Genomic DNA, 15,852 nt, shown 5'->3' with positions numbered 1-15,852 from the left:
ACTGCCGAGAATGGGGTGGCTCAAAGGACGACCCCAGTGTGGCAAAAGGGGAAGCGGTGCTTCCGCAGCGCCGATGGTCCCAGATGTTGAGGGGAGCGGGAAGTGCCCAGCCCCCCCCGTGGGAATGGCTCCACCACCCGTGTCCCAGCGCCGGCTGCTGCCACCACTCGAGAGCCACATTTGGGGGATGAAGGGCCAGCGTGGCACGAGGCACCCGGCAAAACCTCTGCATCCAGAGCAGAGCATCTGCTGTGTTACACCCCGGGGGAGAAAACCTGCCCTGCCCTCCAGTGCAGCACCCCAAGAGTGTTGTGGTGAGCGTGGAATAACCAGGGAGCCCCTTAACTGTGCCACGACGCTCCCATCTTTCCAGTCGTGGAATGGGTTGAGTTGGAAGGGATCTCAAAGCCCATCCAGTTCCACCACGGGCCGGGACACCTCCCACTGTATCAGGGAGCTCAAAGACCTATCCAACCCAGCCTTGAACCCCTCCAGGGATGGGGCAGCTGTGATGGTCGGACGCTGGAGCAGGAGGGACGGCCGCACATAGCAAGGGGGAATGACTTCATATTGGAAGGGGGAAGATTGAGATGAGATCGTAGGAAGAAATTTTCTCCTGTGAGGGTGGGGAGGCCCTGGAACAGATTGCCCAGAGCAGTGGGGGCTGCCCCATCCCTGGAGGGGTTCAAGGCCAGGTTGGATGGGGCTTGGAGCCCCTGATCCAGTGGGAATTGTCTCTGCCCATGGCAGGGGTGGGACTGGATGGGCTTTGAGGTTCCTTCTAACCCAAAAAATCCCCTGGTTCCATGATTCTCACTTGCTGTCAACCAGAACCCTCAGATCTCATCCCTGGAGGGGTTCCAGGCCAGGTTGGATGGGGCTCGGAGCCCCTGATCCAGTGAGAGGTGTCCCTGCCCATGGAACTGGATGGGCTTTGAGGTCCCTTCCAACCCAACCCATTCTATGATTCCCACCCTCAACACCATCAAAGCAACCAGCTGCATTCTGCCAAAGGTCTTTAGATGTTCACGGAAAGAGAAATGATGGATGTCCTCCTGCCAGCTGCAGCCCAAGAGCTTGGGTTTGCCCTGAAACCTGGGAAACCGGGATGAGAAATAGCTTGGTGAAGGACAGTGGTGGGAGAAGTGGTCCAAAGGAGAGCAACCAGGATGGAGCTGGGGCCCGGTGTGCGGGAGGAAGGGAGGCTGGCGGTGGATGTGTGCTCAGCAATAGGAAATGCTTTATTAGCTGGGAGTGGTGGAGAGAAGCCAGGCAGGAAGAGGCAGTAATAAGAAACATTTTTCTGACTTCTCCCACATCCACACCACAGAGCATTCACCGAGCGGCTGCGTTAGCACCACGGGGCCGCCGAGCCCCCCGGGGCCAGTAACGGAGGCATTCGCCCACCGTAACGGGCACTGCTGTGGCTACGGGAGCCACCACGGTGCCAGGACGGGTGGAGGGAGGCGAGTGGCCCCATGAAGCCCCTCCAAGCTGGGGTGCAGGACACGGAGCTGAGCTGCCCCGGCTGAGCCGTGCGCGTCGCTTCCGAGCTTGGGATCGCTGGGAGCCGGGCTGTGCCGCGGGACGTGGATGCTGTAGGTGAGTGGGGAAGCGCCGTGCGCTTGCAAAGCCCAGGGTTGCACCAGGCTTAGTGTTTCCTTCCCCATTTATCCCTTGGAGCTGAAATCAGGATTTGGCCCTGTTTCCTTCGTGTTTGGTGGGATGTTGATGTTGACATCAAGGTTAGCGCAGGCTGGAACGGGGGCTCTGGCGGGGCTGGGAGCGTAGATGTGGATTTAAATCAGTGTAGCGGTAGCCGGATCCGTCCCCAGGTCCTTTCTAAAGAGCTGAAATGATACCCGGCTGTACAAAAAGCCCAAAGCGGACACGGGAAACGGGGATTTTGGATGTATTTTGAAAAAGCATGTGGAAAAACGGAAAGAGAGGTGACAGCTGTGCTGGCCGGAGGCGGCAGCGAGGGCAGTGGTCACCGGCGACAGCAACACTGCAGGACACACCATCTCCATTCACCGCTTCGGCACAGCCAAACCCCTTAGAGGAGGAGTGGGTGAGCGCGGGCCAAGCGGCTGCTGAAGGTGCTCCCGTTTCAGAGCAAAGTGCCCAAAGTGAAGCCGGCGTGAGCCACGCCGAGGGCTCTGCCCCACTGCCGGCGTTCGAACTCGACCACAAGGTCGGAGCAGGAACGTTTCCCTGCACGAGGGACCATGTGTGACACCGGCCGTGCAAAGCTGGTTTTGCTGCTCTCTGTGCCAGAGGGGCCGGAGCGGATGTCCCTCCTGTGGGGGCTGCACTGGACGGTGCCAGCGGCTTTGCTACGTACGTGATCACCCCACAGCTATGGGGATGGGGGAGAAAAAACCTCTGTCCGTTGCCTGCAACCAGGCTGAAGCCTTGGGGGTCTGCAGCAAAGCTCTTGGTGACTCCAATGTGGTGTCCGTCCACCCGCAGCCGGTGCCATCACGCATCCATCGGCGCTGGCATCACGCAGCACGAGGGTCTCGCTGTGCTTGGCTCCCTGGGAAAGGGCGACAGAGGGGAACTGAGTCACGAGCTGCGTCCTGCAACTAAACCCCCCACCGCCAGCAGCAGAAACCACGGGGGTGTGCGGAAGCGCTGGTGTTGCAAAGTTCCACCAAGCCACGCCAGTGAGAGCAAAGGAGCTTTGGGCAGAGTGATCCAGTGGGACGTCCCTGCCCACGGAAGGGGGGTTGGGACTGGATGATCTTTAAGGACCCTTCCAACCCAAACTATTCTAGGATTCTATGACCCTCCTTGCCATCCCGATCGCAGCCAGCCACCCCCTTCCTGGGGTCCCATCACCTCCCACTCCATCTCTCTCCGCCAGCCCCTTGGCTTTGCTCTCCAACGTGAAGAAGATTCCCTTCCCCAGGGTTGCTCCAGCCTCCGGTTCCCATCACTCCCAGCCTCTTCTGCTGGCACCCACACCCCCTCCAAGAGGGTTTAATTGTTTTTTTTTTCCCGCCCCCCTTCTTCTAACGCTGCTGCACATCCCAAAGGATGGAAGGATGGAACACGGCAACAGGGGTTGTCATCACTCCCTGGCCAAGCTGGCAAAGATGCTCTGGAGGTTGTGTGAGCTGCAGCTCATGGTGAGAGAGAAGGAAGGGAGGTTGAGGACAGGGATGGGGACACAGGAGCCGATTTGAGCCGTTATGGAAGCACTTGGGATGTTTCCCCCATGGGATGCTGGCAATGGCTCTGGGTTAAGGTTGACTCTTGCTTAGCACCATCAATAGATGCAATTGTGTTGCTCGTACTGCAGAATTGTGGGAGATGCCTTCAGCGTTCTCCGTTTCATGGCAAAAAGCCCTCTGGATTTCATGGAGCCCTTGAGGAAGGAATGCACCACTTGGGACACTCAGCTCGGGGTGTTTGGTGGTTCTCAGGACTGTGAGGAGAAGCTCTGTGCCTGGGAGCATCCTGGAGGCTTGGGGAGCAGCAGCCCAGCTCCAAGGGAATTGTAGATTCATACAATCATCGAATGCCAGGTCAGAAGGGACCTCAAGGATCATCTTGTCCAACCTTTTTAGGTGATCTACAGTTTAGATGAGGTGGCCCAGCACCCTGTCAAGCTGAGCCTTATGAATGTCCAGGCTCGAAGAATCCACCGCTCCCCTGGGGAGATGATTCTAATGTTCTCATGGGGAAAAACTTTCTTCCGGAATCCAATCAGAGCAACTTATTCCCATCACCACTTGGCTTTTCCGTGTGACACGGGAGTTTTCGCTTTAAGCTCAAGCTGATCCCAGGCCATCCGAGAGTCCAGCTGTTGCTCCAACTGGAGATCAGCCCAACCAGTGCTCCTGGCATGGGGCAACCAGGACCAGACCCAGGTCCTGCCCTCCAGGACCCGGTCAGTCTTAAAATGATAGGTTGGAAAAGACCTTTGAGACAATTGAGTCCAACCATCCTTGTCCACTGCTGAACCATCCCTGACCACCTCACCCCCTTGGCTTTTAAACACCTTCAGGGATGGGAACTCCACCACCTTTCTGGGCAACCAGTGCCCGAGAGTCCTTTCCATGAAGGAATTTTTTCCTGATATCCAATTCGATGGACTTCTAAAGCTTCTAAGGAGGAAAATAAACTTCTAAAAGCTACTTTCCTCCCCACAAGCTAAAAGCTAGTGAGCTATTTTGGGGAGGAAAAGCCGGTTTTAGGCTGCGGACGGAGCCTGTCTGGATCAGCCCCAGCCGCGCGTGCTCTCGAGGACCGGGTTTGCGTGACTCTGCGTCCCCATCAAGGCCAGAATCTAAACAATCTTGATTCCTGTCCCGGCAGCCCTGGGCAGGGCTCCTTCAATTGCAGGAAACGGTGACTTTGGCGTGTTTATGTCGGGAACGGCGAAGAATGAGCCCAGGAGGGGCTGAGGAGCCCCAGCTGCCGCCGGCCGAGCTCTCGGTCACGCGAAAGGGGCAGCGATGCCGTAGGGCAGGAGGTGAGTGATGGCTTTGTCGTGTTTGGCTTGGCAGAAATATGTCCTTTTTTTTAAGGAAAAATAAGAGAGAAAAAATAGCTCAGTTTCCCCCAAAGGCAAAGTTGGGGGATTCTTGGCTGCCCGCGGTGCCTCGGCTTGTGTCATCGCTCAGCTCCTCCGGGGCCAAACCAGTGCATGCAGAGCCAGGGGTGAGCGATGCAGTGTGGGGGCTTCCAGCCCCATCCCAGAGCTCCGGTCTGGCCGAAGCTGAGATCTCAGGCGATGTAGTGGCTCCTCACTCGTTCCCTTCCATAAAATCCAGAGGGATTTTGGCTATGAAACAAAGGGCATTCGAGGTTTCTCTCACAGCTTTGCTGTCCAAACAAAACAACATCACATGGATCGTAGGTGGTAACCAAGAGAGAACCTTAACCCAGAGCCATCGCCAGCATCCCACGGGAAAAACACCCTGCGTGCTTCCATAATGGGCCAAATCGGCCTCTGTGTCCCCATCCCTGTCCCCAACCTCCCTTCACCGACTCGGAGAATCATTTGGTTGGAAAAGACCTTGGAGATGATCAAGCCCAACATAGCTAAACCATCCCTGAGCGCCTCATCTGCCCATCTCTCAAGTACCTCCAAGGATGACGACTCCACCACCACCCAAGGAAGCCTCTGCCAGGCCCTGAGAACCCTTTTGGTGAAGAAATATTCCCTGATGTCCAATCTGAACCTGCTCTGGTGCAACTTGAGGCCGTTCCCTCTCGTTGGTTCTCCCTCACCATGGAGCGGCAGCTCAGGAACCCTCCAGAGCATCTTTCCCAGCCTGATTGGAGGGTGGTGACAACTCATGTCGCCGTGTTCCATCTTTCTGTCCTTTGGGATCTGCCGCAGCGTTAGGAGAAAAGGGAAAAAAATTAATTAAACCCTCTCGGAATGGGTCAGAAGCGTCTGGGAGTGATGGGAACCGGGCTGTGGTGTTGGGTGGAGCAGCCCTGGGGAAGGGGAACACCTTCACCGCCGAGAGCAAAGCGAAGGAGCTGGTGGATGGAGATGGAGTGGGAGGTGGTGGGACCCCAGGCGGCTGTGGTAAAGGCAGGATGTTGGGATAGGAGAGCCACGGTGAGGTCCTGCTTCTGGAATTCTCCCAAGTGTGGTGTCCCATGCCTTGGTTAGGAGGTCCCCCAAAGCTCAGGAGGTCCCCCAAGCTCAGGAGATCCCCCAAGCTCAGGAGATCCCAGGGATCTGCTCTCAGGAAGGGCTGTACCCGGGACGTCCGGAGCCGAACTCCGCTTGGAAGCAGCAGCACATCCTACCTCACCCCTCTGCGCCTCTCCCTGCCCCCCAGTTTCCATCGCTTCCCTATGCCCCCCCCCGCTTCCTTCCCAAAGCCCCCCCAGATGCCTCCAGTCCAACGAGGAGCTCCATGGGATGTGGGGGGACTCTGGGGGATTTTGGGGGGGCTGTAGAAAGTTGGGGGGGGGGCTCGGGGGCTCTGGAAATTTGTGAAAGGCTATTGGGTTTCTGGGGATGTGCAGGAGGAACGGGGGGGGATTCTGGGGGGGCTGTAAAAGGTGTGGGTGGGTGTGGAGTATTCTGGAGGATTGGGGGGGACAGTATAAGATTGGGGGGGGGAGGTGTCTGGAGATGTGGGTTGTGGGAGGTTATGGGGGCCTGAGGGGGGTGGGGAAGTTTGTAGGAGGCTGTGGGGAGCTGGGGGGGTCTCTGGGGGGCTGTGGAAGATTGTGGGGGGCTATGGAGGGTTGTGGGAGGCTGTGAAAGATGGTGCAGGGCTGGGGGGGCTATAGAGAGTTGGGGGGCTGTGGGGGCTATGGAAGATTGGGGGGGGCTATGGAGCACTGGAGGGGCTGTGGAAGGTCATGCAGGGCTGTTGGGGGGCTATACGGGCTTGGGGGGGCTATAGAGAGCTGTGGGGGACTGGGGGGCTGTGTAAGGTTATGGGGGGCTCTCAGGGGCTGTGGAAGGTTGTGGGAGGCTATAGAGGGCTGGGGGGGCTGGGGGGGCTACAGAGGGCTGGACAAGCTATAGGGGGCTGTGGGGGGGCTGTGGGGTCTATAGGGGGCTGGGGGAGCTATAGGGGGCTGTGGGGGTCTATAGAGGTCTGGGCGAGCTATAGGGGGCTGTGGGGAGGCTGTGGGGTCTATAGAGGGCTGGGGGAGGGCTGGGGGAGGGCTGGGGGGTCTACAGAGGGCAGGGGGATAGGGGAGCTACAGGGGGCTGTGGGGGGGCTGTGGGGTCTACAGGGGGCTGGGGGAGGGCTGGGGGAGGGCTGGGGGGTCTATAGGGGTCTGGGGGGTCTATAGGGGTCTGGGGGGTCTGGGAGGGGCTGCCTCTCACCCCCTGTGCTCCCCGCAGGACGATGCCGTGCGGAGCGCGTGCCCGGGCGCTGCTGGCGCTGCTGACCCTCTCCCTCGGCGTCGCCGACGGTGAGTCCCAAACCAAAGCGGTTGAAGGTGTCAGATGTTCCCCCCCACGCAGTCAAATAAACCCTCGGCCCTTTGGGAGCATCATCGCTCGCTCTGCTCCAAATAAACCACCATGGAGGGCCGCTTGGCCTCCAGCGAGCGAGGCAGAGCTCCTCGGGGACCCCCGGTATCCCCGGTGAGGGGTTTGTCCCCCTTGAGGTGCTGACCTCCTTCCGAGAGAGAAGAGCTGGGATTAATTAATTATGGTTTATCGAGCGTTTTGACGTCACAGGAGGGAAGATGAGGAAAAGGCTTGAGTGTGTGTGCTTTGAAACGCGGCTTCTCGCAGGGGTGAAGGTAGCAGTGGTGGGGAGCAAGGAGGAGATGCCGAGGATCCCAGGAGAGCATCAGGGTGACCTGGGATGGATCCAGGCTTGGGGTTGGTGCAGGGGGGGGTCCTGGGCTGCATCAGAAGCAGCGTGGCCAGCAGGGCGAGGGAGGAGGTTCTGCCCTTCTTCTCTGCTCTCCTAAGACCCCTCTGGAGTCTTGTGTCCAGTTCTGGAATCCTCAACATATGAAGGCGATGGGGCTGTCGGAGCGAGTCCAGAGATGGCTACAAAGATGATCTGAGGGCTGGAACACCTCCTGTACGAGACCAGGCTGAGAGTTGGGGTTGTTCTGGAGAAGAGAAGGGTCTGTGGGGACCTTAGAGCACCTTCCAGTACTGAAAAGGGCTGCAGGAAAGCTGGAGAGGGGCTCTGGATGAGGGAGCGCAGGGAGAGGACGAGGGGGAACGGCTTGAAGGTGCAAGAGGGGAGATTGACACGAGATATCAGGAAGAAATTCTTCATGATGCAAGCGGGGAGGCCCTGGCCCAGGTTGTCCAGAGCAGTGGGGGCTGTCCCATCCCTGGAGGGGTTCCAGGCCAGGTTGGATGGGGCTCAGAACCCTTATTGCAGTGGAAGGTGTCCCTGCCCATGGCAGGAGTGGAAGTGGATGGGCTTTGAGGTCCCTTCTAACCCAACCTGTTCCATCATTCTATGGTCTTCCCTGCCAGGAAGGAGCTGCAGAGCTCCTGGGGTGCAACGCGTTCTCTGTCGGGTCCTCATGCTGCCCATGAAGCCACCACCTTCAGGGTGGTGAACTCACCCCACGCCATGGTGCTAGCACCAGGCAACATGCGAGGGGTGATGGGTGCAGGAGACGACGTGGCTGGAGCCATCTGTCCCCTCGCCACCTCCTGGCCATCCTCTCACCACCCTCTGTCTGGCTGCCCTCACGCTGAACTCACTGATTCCAGGGGGGATACTTTCTGTAAGAAAGGGCAGAGCTAAATCCGGAGGTTGGGGGTGCAGCCATGCGCTGTGCCGGCGTTGAGGCGCAGGGAAGCGTCCTTGGGGCGGCTGAAGAAGCTTCAGGTTTGGTGCCCAACTCCCAAAACTCAACATCCCCTTCGGCACCTGCTGGGGAGACACCGCCTGAATTTGGGGCTTTTGGTCCCATCCCGGCTTCCAAGCCCCACGTGGCCCCCCGAGTGGGGGGCTTCTACATCCCTAGGGGACCCCACAGCAGAATGTGACCCTATGTGCTGTGAGCCAGTGCCTTCCAGTCAATCCCAGTTGTTGGGGCTGGAGGTATGGGCCCTCCACAGCTTCTCCAAGGCCATGGGGAGAGGTGACCCCCAGCTTCAGGGCTGGCACTAACCATGAGAAAGTGATTTTCCAGGAGGTCTCAAGGTCCTGAGCACCCACAAGCGCCTTCCTCAGCCCAAACCCTGCCAGTCCCTGGATACCCACTCTGGAAATCTGGTTCAAGAGTCTTTAGGACAGATGTCACTGTCCCCAAAGCCACCAGTGTGGTGGTCCCATGGCACAACGCGCCCTCTCCTCATGTCTGCAGATGAGCTGCTGTGCGCCTGTGATGTTCCGTACTGCAGCCTCCCCACCTGCACCGGCAAGGTGTGCTTCATCAGCAAGAGGAAGGAGGATGGGACCATCACCCAGCACAGGGGCTGCTTCTCCGAGAACATCCTGGAGAACTGCCACACGCCCGTGACGGAGCAGTACGGCATGAGGTGCTGCGAGTCCAGCATGTGCAACGCCGAGCTGGAGATCTTCCTTCAAGGTACAAAGGCCGCGGCCCTCTTCGAAGAGCCAGGCAGAGAGCGGTGGAGCGGCGGTTGGGTCTCCAGATCATCCTCATCCTCACTCAGCCCCTCAAGAGTCGCCCTTTTCCAAGTAGGACGGGGCCAGTGAGGTGTGCCCAGGTGTTTCTGCTTGGGCTGCGCCTGCAGAGTTGCCATCCATGGGGCTGACCCCAATGCAGATCCCCCCTTCCTAGGTCCAAGCCCAAGCACCAAGATCTCCACTCTCCCAGATCCATGCTCTCATCCATCATTTCCTCCATCCAGGAGAAGACACCCTGGGAAAGGAGCCTTCCCTGCCCAACCTCCTCCTGATGATCTTCGTCCCGCTGCTTGCCCTCCTTGTCCTCACGGCGCTCACAGCTCTCTTCTGCTGGAAGGTCGCTCAGCACCGCCACAAGAAAAGTGACTTTGGAGACATGGACCTCATGCTGAAAGCATCCATGGTGGGAGACAGCACTCTGGAGGTGGGTGAGCTCCAGGAGGGACCCCCAAGATCTGGTGTGAGAGGGAGGGATGTGCCTGCTCTAGAGTGGCTGCTGGGCTGACCCGGTGTCACCCTGGCTTTGCAGGACTTGTTGAATGATGACTGCACCACGGGCAGCGGCTCAGGGTTGCCCTTCCTCGTCCAGCGCACCGTGGCTCGGCAAATCACCCTCGTGGAGTGTGTGGGTAAGGAGAGCGGCCAGGCACGGTGGGAGGTTGCCCCAACCCCTCCAATTGGTGTTTCGGCCCATGCCAGACCCCTGCCCCACAGCAACCAGCGACGGCACCACAACACCAAACCCAGGAGGTGGGGTTGGATGGGACCATCTCAGCCAAGACACCATAAAGACCTTAAGTCTTGCTGGTGAGGGGCAGAGTGTGGCTGCTCGGGTGGGTCGTGGTTGGCCAAGGCCCATGGACACTATACCACCCCATGGTGCTCCACACCAGGAGCTGTTTTCCTCACGCTGGGTGTGGGGAGGAGGTCAGGAGCTGAAGGGCTACATGACACGGTGTCACGGTCATGGCAGGCAAAGGACGCTACGGAGAGGTGTGGCGAGGCGTGTGGCACGGGGAGAGTGTGGCCGTGAAGATCTTCTCCTCCCGGGATGAGCAATCGTGGTTCCGTGAGACAGAGATCTACAACACCGTCCTCCTCCGGCACGACAACATTCTGGGTGAGTGGGGGGCCGAGGTGGCCGGGGGTGGCTGCGTGGTAGCTCCACGGTCCCAACTCTTCTCCCTGTCCAGGTTTCATCGCCTCTGACATGACATCAAGGAACTCCAGCACCCAACTCTGGCTCATCACCCACTACCATGAGAATGGCTCGCTCTACGACTACCTGCAGAGGACGGCCCTGGACGTGGAGACCTGCCTGGGACTGGCCTCCTCCATCATCTGCGGCCTCGTCCACCTCCACGTGGAGATCTTTGGCACCCAGGGCAAGCCCGCCATTGCCCACCGTGATCTAAAGAGCAGGAACATCTTGGTGAAAAGCAACCGGCAGTGCTGCATCGCTGACCTGGGTGAGATGGGGTGGGGTGTGGTACCCTGGGGATGCCATAACCGAGGGATGTGATGATACTCCAGGGATGTGAGGCCTGATGATGTGGTACCCCAGGGATGCAGTAACTCGGGGATGTGGGAACTTGAGGGTGCGGTAACTTGGGGGTGTGGTAACTTTGGGGTGTGGTAATTTGGGGATGTGATACTCTAGGGACGTGGTAACTTGGGGGTGCGGTACGCTGGGGATGCAGTAACACGAGGATGCAGTAGCTTGGGGATGTGCTAGCCTGGGGGTGTGGTACCCCAGGGGGGCGGTACCTTGGGGATGCGGTACTTTGGAGATGCGGTACCTTTGAGATGCAGTACCTTGGGGATGTGGGATGTGGTACATTGGGGATGCGGTATATTGGGGCTGCAGTACCCTGGGGCTGTGGTACCCTGGGGATGCGGTACATTGGGGATGCGGTACATTGGGGATGTGGTATGTAGGGGTTGTGGTACCCTGGGTCTGCGGTACCCCGGGGATGCGGTATCTGGGGATGTGGTACATTAGGGATGCGGTATATTGGGGCTGCGGTACCCCAGGGCTGCGGTACCCCGGGGCTGCGGTACCCTGGGGCTGCGGTACCCTGGGGCTGCTGTACCCTGGGGGTGCAGTATCCAGGGATGTGGTACATTGGGGCTGCGGTATATTGGGGCTGCGGTACCCCGGGGCTGCGGTACCCTGGAGCTGCTGTACCCCGGGGGTGCGGTATCTGGGGATGTGGTACATTGGGGATGCGGTATATTGGGGCTGCGGTACCTCGAGGCTGTGGCACCCTGGGGATGCAGTACCCCAGGGATGCGGTTCCTGGGGATGTGGTACATTGGGCATGTGGGGTACACTGGGGCTGCGGTATATTGGTGCTGCGGTACCCCAGGGATGCAGTACCCTGGGGATGCGGTACCCTGGGGACGTGGTCCCTTGGGGATGTGGTACCCCAGGGATGCGGCACCCTGACGATGCAGTGCCCAGCACGGCTCTAACCGGGGCCGGCATCCCTGCAGGGCTGGCCGTCATGCACTCCCAGGGCAGCGACTACCTGGACATCGGCAACAACCCGCGGGTGGGCACCAAGCGCTACATGGCCCCGGAGGTGCTGAGCGAGCAGATCCGCACCGACTGCTTCGAGTCCTACAAGAAGACAGACATTTGGGCGTACGGCTTGGTGCTGTGGGAGATCGCCCGGCGGACGGTGGTGAACGGTGAGCAGCTCCAGGCCGGCTGCTACGCTCCCGGCGAGGGCTCAGCGCCTTCTCCCTCCTTCCCTTCTTTTCTGTCGGGCTCTTTTTTTTTCTCTCCCTTCGCCCAGAAGATTAGCTGTAAATTATAAACACTGTAATCTAGTGTCAGCACCCGGCTCCCTGATTAAAGGGCCCATTAGACTCAATCAGCGCTTTGTTTGTTCAGCGCTGATTAGAAAACAAGCAGCAATGGAACACTGCCTGGAATCCGGCCACGGCCGGGACCTCTGGCCGGCAGGGCTTGGCTTTGGGGGGGCAGCGATGGGGATGGGGTCCACCACGCTGCAGAGGAGCCTCCTCGCGACTGCGAAGCCGGCGCTGCTCCCCATCACCCACATCCTCTAGAAGCGTTAATTAAATGGTGGGCACTGATGAGTGAGGCAGGAGGTCCCCCCGAGGCGCAGTCTGGCCTCGGGATAATCTCATTTACCGCCCCGGAGCTCCTTCAGATTAAACATTTACTCCAAATTACCAAAGCCATATGCACAGATGACCTTCAGCCGTCTGGTTTTAACCCTTCCAGGAACCCTCACCCTCCAGGATGGGCTGTGCGGCCCCTGCGTGGCCGCAGGGCATCGGAGATGGGGGATCTGGAGGACCTCAAGGCTCAAGAGCCACCTTATAGGGTTCGGGGAGATGATGGGTGCTTGAGGTGGCCCCGAGAGGTTAAACCTCGTGGACACACAGACATATGGAGGCGCTAAACAGAGATTAGCTGGGCCAGCTGGCGGGCTGCGAGGTGGCATCGGTGTTGGGAGGTGGTGGTGGTGGTGGTGGAGATGGTGCTGGAGCTGTTGTTCATGGTAGGGCTGGTGCTGGACTACGGCAGTGCTGGAGGTGGTGCTGGAGCCACCAGTGGTTCTGGAACTGGTGCTGGAGGTAGTGCTGAGGCCACCAGTGGTTCGGGAAGTGGTGCTGGAGTCACCAGTGGCTCTGGAGCCACTCCTGGAGTTGGTGCTGGAGTCACGGCAAGGTCCTGCGGTGCACCCACCATGCAGCGTGGTCATGATGGGTGCTGTGATGTGTAGGGTGGGGAGTGAACCCTGCGTCCTCTCTGCCCTCAGACCAATCCCCTCTCCCACAGGAATTGTGGAGGAGTACCGGCCGCCTTTCTTTGACACTGTCCCCAGTGACCCCAGCTTTGAGGACATGAAGAAGGTGGTGTGCATCGACCAGCAGACCCCTGTGGTCCCCAATCGCCTCTTCTGTGATCCGGTGAGTCCCTGGTGGGGCCGCTCCCTCCAACCCTGAGCCGGACTGTTGACCTCATGAAGCTCAGCATGAGCCGGCAATATGTCCAGAAACCAACCGCGTCCTGGGCTGCATCCAAAGCGGTGGGACCAGCAGGCAGGGAGGAGATCCTGCCCTTCTGCTCCGCTCTGGTGAGACCTCACCTGGACCCTGTGTGCAGTTCTGGAGTCCTCAGCACAGGGAGGACATGGAGCTGTCAGAGCGAGTCCAGAGGAGGCCACGGAGATGATCCGAGAGCTGGAGAACCTCCTGTATGAGGACAGACTGGGAGAGTTGAGGTTCTTCAGCTTGGAGGAGAGAAGGGTCCAGGGAGACCTTAGAGCAGCTTCCAGTAGGGAAAGGGCTCCAGGAAAGCTGGGGAGGGGCACTGGATCAGGGGAAGGATGAGGGGGAACAGTTTTGAGCTGAAAGATGGGAGATTGAGATGAGATTTTAGGATGAAATTCTTCACGCTGAGGGTGGGGAGGCCCTGGCCCAGGGTGCCCAGAGAAGCTGCGGCTGCCCCATCCCTGGAGGGGTTCCAGGCCAGGTTGGTTGGGGTTTGGAGCCCCTGATCCAGCGGGAGGTGTCCCTGCCCATGGCAGGGGTGGGACTGGATGGGCTTTGAGGTCCCTTCCAACCCAACCCATCCCAGGATTCTATGAACCCCTTCCATGTCGCTGTCAGGTTCTGTCGGCGTTGGCGAAGGTGATGAAGGAGTGCTGGTACCAGAGCCCCTCGGCGCGCCTCACCGCCCTGCGCATCAAAAAGACGCTGAAGAAGCTGAACAACTGCCTGGAAAAGCCCAAATCGGAGCAGTGAGCACCCGGGTGGAGCCAACACCGGGATAGCTCACGGTCACGGAAGGATTCCCACCCACAGCCCCCACCTCTCCCACCCTTTTTGGATTGGCGAAGAGGGGAAAAAAATAGGAGGGGACAAAAAAAAGTATCAAAGGAGGAATCTTCAGATCTTCCAGTCTGGTTCTAAAAATACCCCCGGATCGGTTACCCGACGCCGGCGCGTCTCGCCTGCGCAGCACGGGTGGCAACGGGTGCCAAAGGGTGGCGGCCCACCCTGAGCCCCCTGGCCGGATGCCACGGTGATGGGCACCGGAGACGACTCCATCCCTGAGCACCCACCAATGGGTGATGCCCCAAACCTGCCCACCCGGGGCATCAGCAGAGGGGACGTTGCCGGCGCTGGGCAGTGTCTTTCTCAAGGAGACCTGGATGGTGTTGGGATAGGATGGTCCAGCGCAGCGTCCACGTGGCCGGGCTGGATCTGCACCCTGGCACATCTTGGGGCGCCCCGGGATGAGGAGATGCTGGCACCAAATAGGGTCTCAGCACCCTGTGGGCCACAGGGACCCCTGAAATGGTGGTTCCCACAGTCATGGTGGCCTCATCCTAACCTGAGGAGCTGTCAGCACCCAGCAGGGCCTCAGCACCCATGGGGACCCACCAAGATGAAGGCTTCCACAGCTGCAGCGGCCTCATTCTTCCCTTGAGGAGCAACCAGGGCTCAGCACCCATGGGGACCCACCAAGATGAAGGCTTCCACAGGTGCTGTGGCCTCATTCTTCCCTTGAGGAGCAACCAGGGCTCAGCACCCATAGGGACCCACCAAGATGAAGGCTTCCACAGCTGCAGCGGCCTCATTCTTCCCTTGAGGAGCAACCAGGGCTCAGCACCCATGGGGATCCATCAAGATGAGGCCTTCCACAGCTGCAGTGGCCTCATCCTTCCCTTGAGGAGCCACCAGCGTTCCCCATTCCCTTTGGTCTTTGCCCACAGGTCGATGTCCTCCGGAGGGCTCCGGTGGCCCCTCCAGCCCACAGGACCCCAACGCACCCCTCGGTGGGGGATGTTTGTCGACGCAGGTCCCGGACCTTCCGCAGCTCCCGCTTCGCGTCTTCCTCCAGAATTATTTAATTAAGATTTTAATATATTGAATAAAGTGCTAAAGCTCTTTTATCGCTTAACGACCGCCCAACCTCTCCCGGGGGGGAAAGGGGCAGGATACGACCCTGGCTACCAGCCTTCTGTGGCTACCAGCCCTCCATGGCTACCGGCCCTTGTGGCTACCGGCCCTTGTGGCTACCGGCCCTCATGCTACATGCCTTCCATGGCTACTAGCCTTCTGTGGCTACTGGTCCTTGTGGCTACCGGCCCTCCGCGGCTACTGGCCCTCTGTGGCTACTGGCCTTCCGTGGCTACTGGCCCTCATGGCTACTGGGCCTCCATGGCCACACACACTCTTGCATGCTCCCCCTTGCATCCCCTTGCACGCTCCCCCTTGCACCCCCCCACTCTTGCATGCTGCCCCTTGCACATACCCCTTGCACCCCCCACACTCTTGCACGCTCATGATCGCACCCCCTTGCACGCTCCCCCCTTGCACACCCTTGCACCTCTCACACACTCTTGCACACCCCCCCTTGCACATGCCCCTTGCACCCCACACATTCTTGCACGTTCACCCTCGCACCCCCTTGCACACCCTTCCCCCGCACACCCTTGCACGTGCCCCTTGCACCCCCACCCTTGCGCCCCCTTGCATGCTCCCCCTTGCACCCCCACCCTTGCACCCACTTGCACACTTCCCCTTGCACCCCCACCCTTGCGCCCCCTTGCACGCTCCCTCCTTGCACACCCTTGCACCTCTCACACACTCTTGCACGCCCCCCTTGCACATGCCCCTTGCACCCCCACCCTCTCACCCCCTTGCACCCCACACACTCTTGCACGTTCACCCTCGCACCCCCTTTGCACGCTCCCCCTTGCACACCCTTCCCCCGCACACCCTTGCACGT

General features: G+C 59.6%; 1 protein-coding gene and 1 long non-coding RNA gene across 2 annotated transcripts; one reads left to right on the top strand and one right to left on the bottom strand.

Moving 5' to 3' along the window:
• Window positions 1–1,277: 1,277 nt before the first annotated feature.
• On the top strand, window positions 1,278–15,006 carry ACVRL1 (activin A receptor like type 1). The gene is made up of 10 exons (XM_054051290.1): window positions 1,278–1,602; window positions 6,839–6,909; window positions 8,788–9,012; window positions 9,299–9,498; window positions 9,604–9,703; window positions 10,048–10,194; window positions 10,268–10,543; window positions 11,571–11,768; window positions 12,892–13,022; window positions 13,725–15,006. The coding sequence occupies exons 2-10, from the start codon at window positions 6,843–6,845 to the stop codon at window positions 13,857–13,859; spliced, it is 1,479 nt and encodes a 492-aa protein (XP_053907265.1). The 5' UTR covers window positions 1,278–1,602; window positions 6,839–6,842; the 3' UTR covers window positions 13,860–15,006.
• Window positions 1,609–8,607, bottom strand: LOC128849443 (uncharacterized). Its single transcript, XR_008447395.1, has 3 exons — window positions 6,821–8,607; window positions 5,099–5,347; window positions 1,609–2,539 (listed from the first exon to the last, which is right to left on the bottom strand). It is a non-coding gene; the product is annotated as an uncharacterized LOC128849443 (long non-coding RNA).
• Window positions 15,007–15,852: the final 846 nt, after the last annotated feature.

This window comes from Cuculus canorus, chromosome 29 (assembly GCF_017976375.1).
Source record: "Cuculus canorus isolate bCucCan1 chromosome 29, bCucCan1.pri, whole genome shotgun sequence".
In the NCBI taxonomy this organism is placed as follows: Eukaryota; Metazoa; Chordata; class Aves; order Cuculiformes; family Cuculidae; genus Cuculus; species Cuculus canorus.
The sequence above is the reverse complement of the archived record's forward strand: the minus strand, read 5'-3'. Positions and strand labels throughout refer to the sequence as shown.

Bases quoted from the DNA above. Each gene is read 5' to 3' on its own strand.
- ACVRL1 (XM_054051290.1), top strand. From the start codon at position 6,843: ATGCCGTGCGGAGCGCGTGCCCGGGCGCTGCTGGCGCTGCTGACCCTC. The intron at 9,499-9,603 runs GTGGGTGAGCTC...CTGGCTTTGCAG, and splicing joins TGGGAGACAGCACTCTGGAG to GACTTGTTGAATGATGACTG. The intron at 10,195-10,267 runs GTGAGTGGGGGG...CTCCCTGTCCAG, and splicing joins CCGGCACGACAACATTCTGG to GTTTCATCGCCTCTGACATG.